This window comes from Cebus imitator, unplaced genomic scaffold (assembly GCF_001604975.1).
Source record: "Cebus imitator isolate Cc_AM_T3 unplaced genomic scaffold, Cebus_imitator-1.0 Scaffold379, whole genome shotgun sequence".
NCBI lineage: Eukaryota > Metazoa > Chordata > Mammalia > Primates > Cebidae > Cebus > Cebus imitator.
Genome location: NW_016107694.1, coordinates 393,552 through 395,166, shown reverse-complemented (window position 1 = coordinate 395,166; position 1,615 = coordinate 393,552). Strand labels below are relative to the sequence as shown.

Here is a 1,615-nt window from a genome sequence, read left to right as displayed (position 1 = left end):
AAAAAAAAAAAAGAACGAATGATTTATATAATCTAATAGATTGTTTTTCTCTGTAGGACACAGAAGAATTAGAAAAAGAGATTAGAGAAGAGCTTCCAGCAAATACCTCTAAAAACCGTCCAAAACAGGAAAAAGCTTTTTCCTTGAAGACCATAAGCACTAGTGATCCAGCCGAAGCACTCGTCAAAAATAACCAGGTAATTTTTAAGAATAATAAAGTTTTGGCCAGATACAGTGGCTCATGCCTATAATCCCAACACTTTGGGAGGCAGAGGCGGGTGGATCACCTGAGGTCAGAAGTTTGAGACCAGCCTGGCCAACATGGTGAGTGAAACCCTGTCTCTACTAAAAATACAAAAATTAGCTGGGCATGGTAGAAGGCGCCTGTAATCCCAGTTACTCAGGAGGCTGAGACAGGAGCATCACTTGAACCCAGGAGGCAGAGGTTGCAGTGAGCCACTGCACTCCAGCCTGGGCAACAAAGAGTGAAGCTCCATCTCAAAAAAAAAAAAAAAAAGAAGAATGAAGTTTTGGCTGGGCTAGGTGGCTCACACTTGTAATCCCAGCACTTTGGGAGGCTGAGGCGGGCAGATCACCAGGTCAGGAGTTCAAGACCAGCCTGACCAACATGATGAAACCCCATCTCTACTAAAAATACAAAAATTAGCCAGACACAGTGGTGGGGCGCCTGTAATCTCAGCTACTCGGGAGGTTGAGGCAGGAGAATCACTTGAACCCAGGAGGCAGAGGTTACAGTGGGCTGAGATCATACCACTGCACTCCAGCCTGGGCAAGAGAGCAAGACTCCATCTCAAAATAATAATAATAATAAAGCTTTGTTGACTCAAGTATTTTATCATAAGTAATGTTTTGTCGAAGCACTATTAAGCATTTAAAATATATTGACTAATTTAGTCTTCAAAACAACCCCAAGAGAAAGCCAAGACGTATTTTATAAGTGAAGGTAGAGAAGTTGAATAACTTTCCCAGACTCACATAACTATCAGTAGTGAAATCAGGAACCATTTACTATATTTTCTCCTTTTAAATATTTAGGCATACAAGGGATAGATGGCTTAGAGAAGATTTGATTGGTTTCATTTTCCCCCAGTGTATGTACATTGTATAACTATGGTTCAGCCCCCCAAAGTGGAACATTTGTTTAAAACTTGGTTATAGGCTCTTGAATGATGAACCTTCTATGGCCTGCAATCTCAATATAATAGCAACCAGGTGCAGTGGCTCATGCCTATAATCCCAGCACTTTGGGAGGCCAAAGCGGGAGGATCGCTTGAGTCCAGGAGTTGGAGACCAGCCAGGGCAATATGGCTAGACTTGGTATCTACAAAAAATAGAAAAATTAGCTGGGTGTAGTGGTGCGTGTTTGTAGTCCCAGCTACTTGGGAGACTGAGTGGGAAGACCACTTGAGCCCAGGAGATTGAGGCTGCAATGACCTGTAATTGCACCATTACACTCCAGCCTGGGTGACAGAGTGAGACTTTGTCATAAAAAATATCCTATTATAGCCGGGCACGGTGGCTCAAGCCTGTAATCCCAGCACTTTGGGAGGCCGAGGCGGGTGGATCACGAGGTCAAGAGATCGAGACCATCCTG

At 43.6% G+C, this 1,615-nt stretch overlaps 1 protein-coding gene across 4 annotated transcripts in view; it reads left to right on the top strand.

Moving 5' to 3' along the window:
• MTDH (metadherin) overlaps positions 1–1,615 on the top strand; it is a 75,511-nt gene that overhangs the window by 70,249 nt on the left and 3,647 nt on the right. For all 4 annotated transcript variants that reach the window (XM_037731064.1, XM_017507581.1, XM_017507580.1 and 1 more), the window contains one exon: positions 57–197. In XM_037731064.1, the coding sequence (XP_037586992.1) occupies positions 57–197 (141 nt within the window). The remainder of the gene's footprint in view (positions 1–56; positions 198–1,615) is intronic.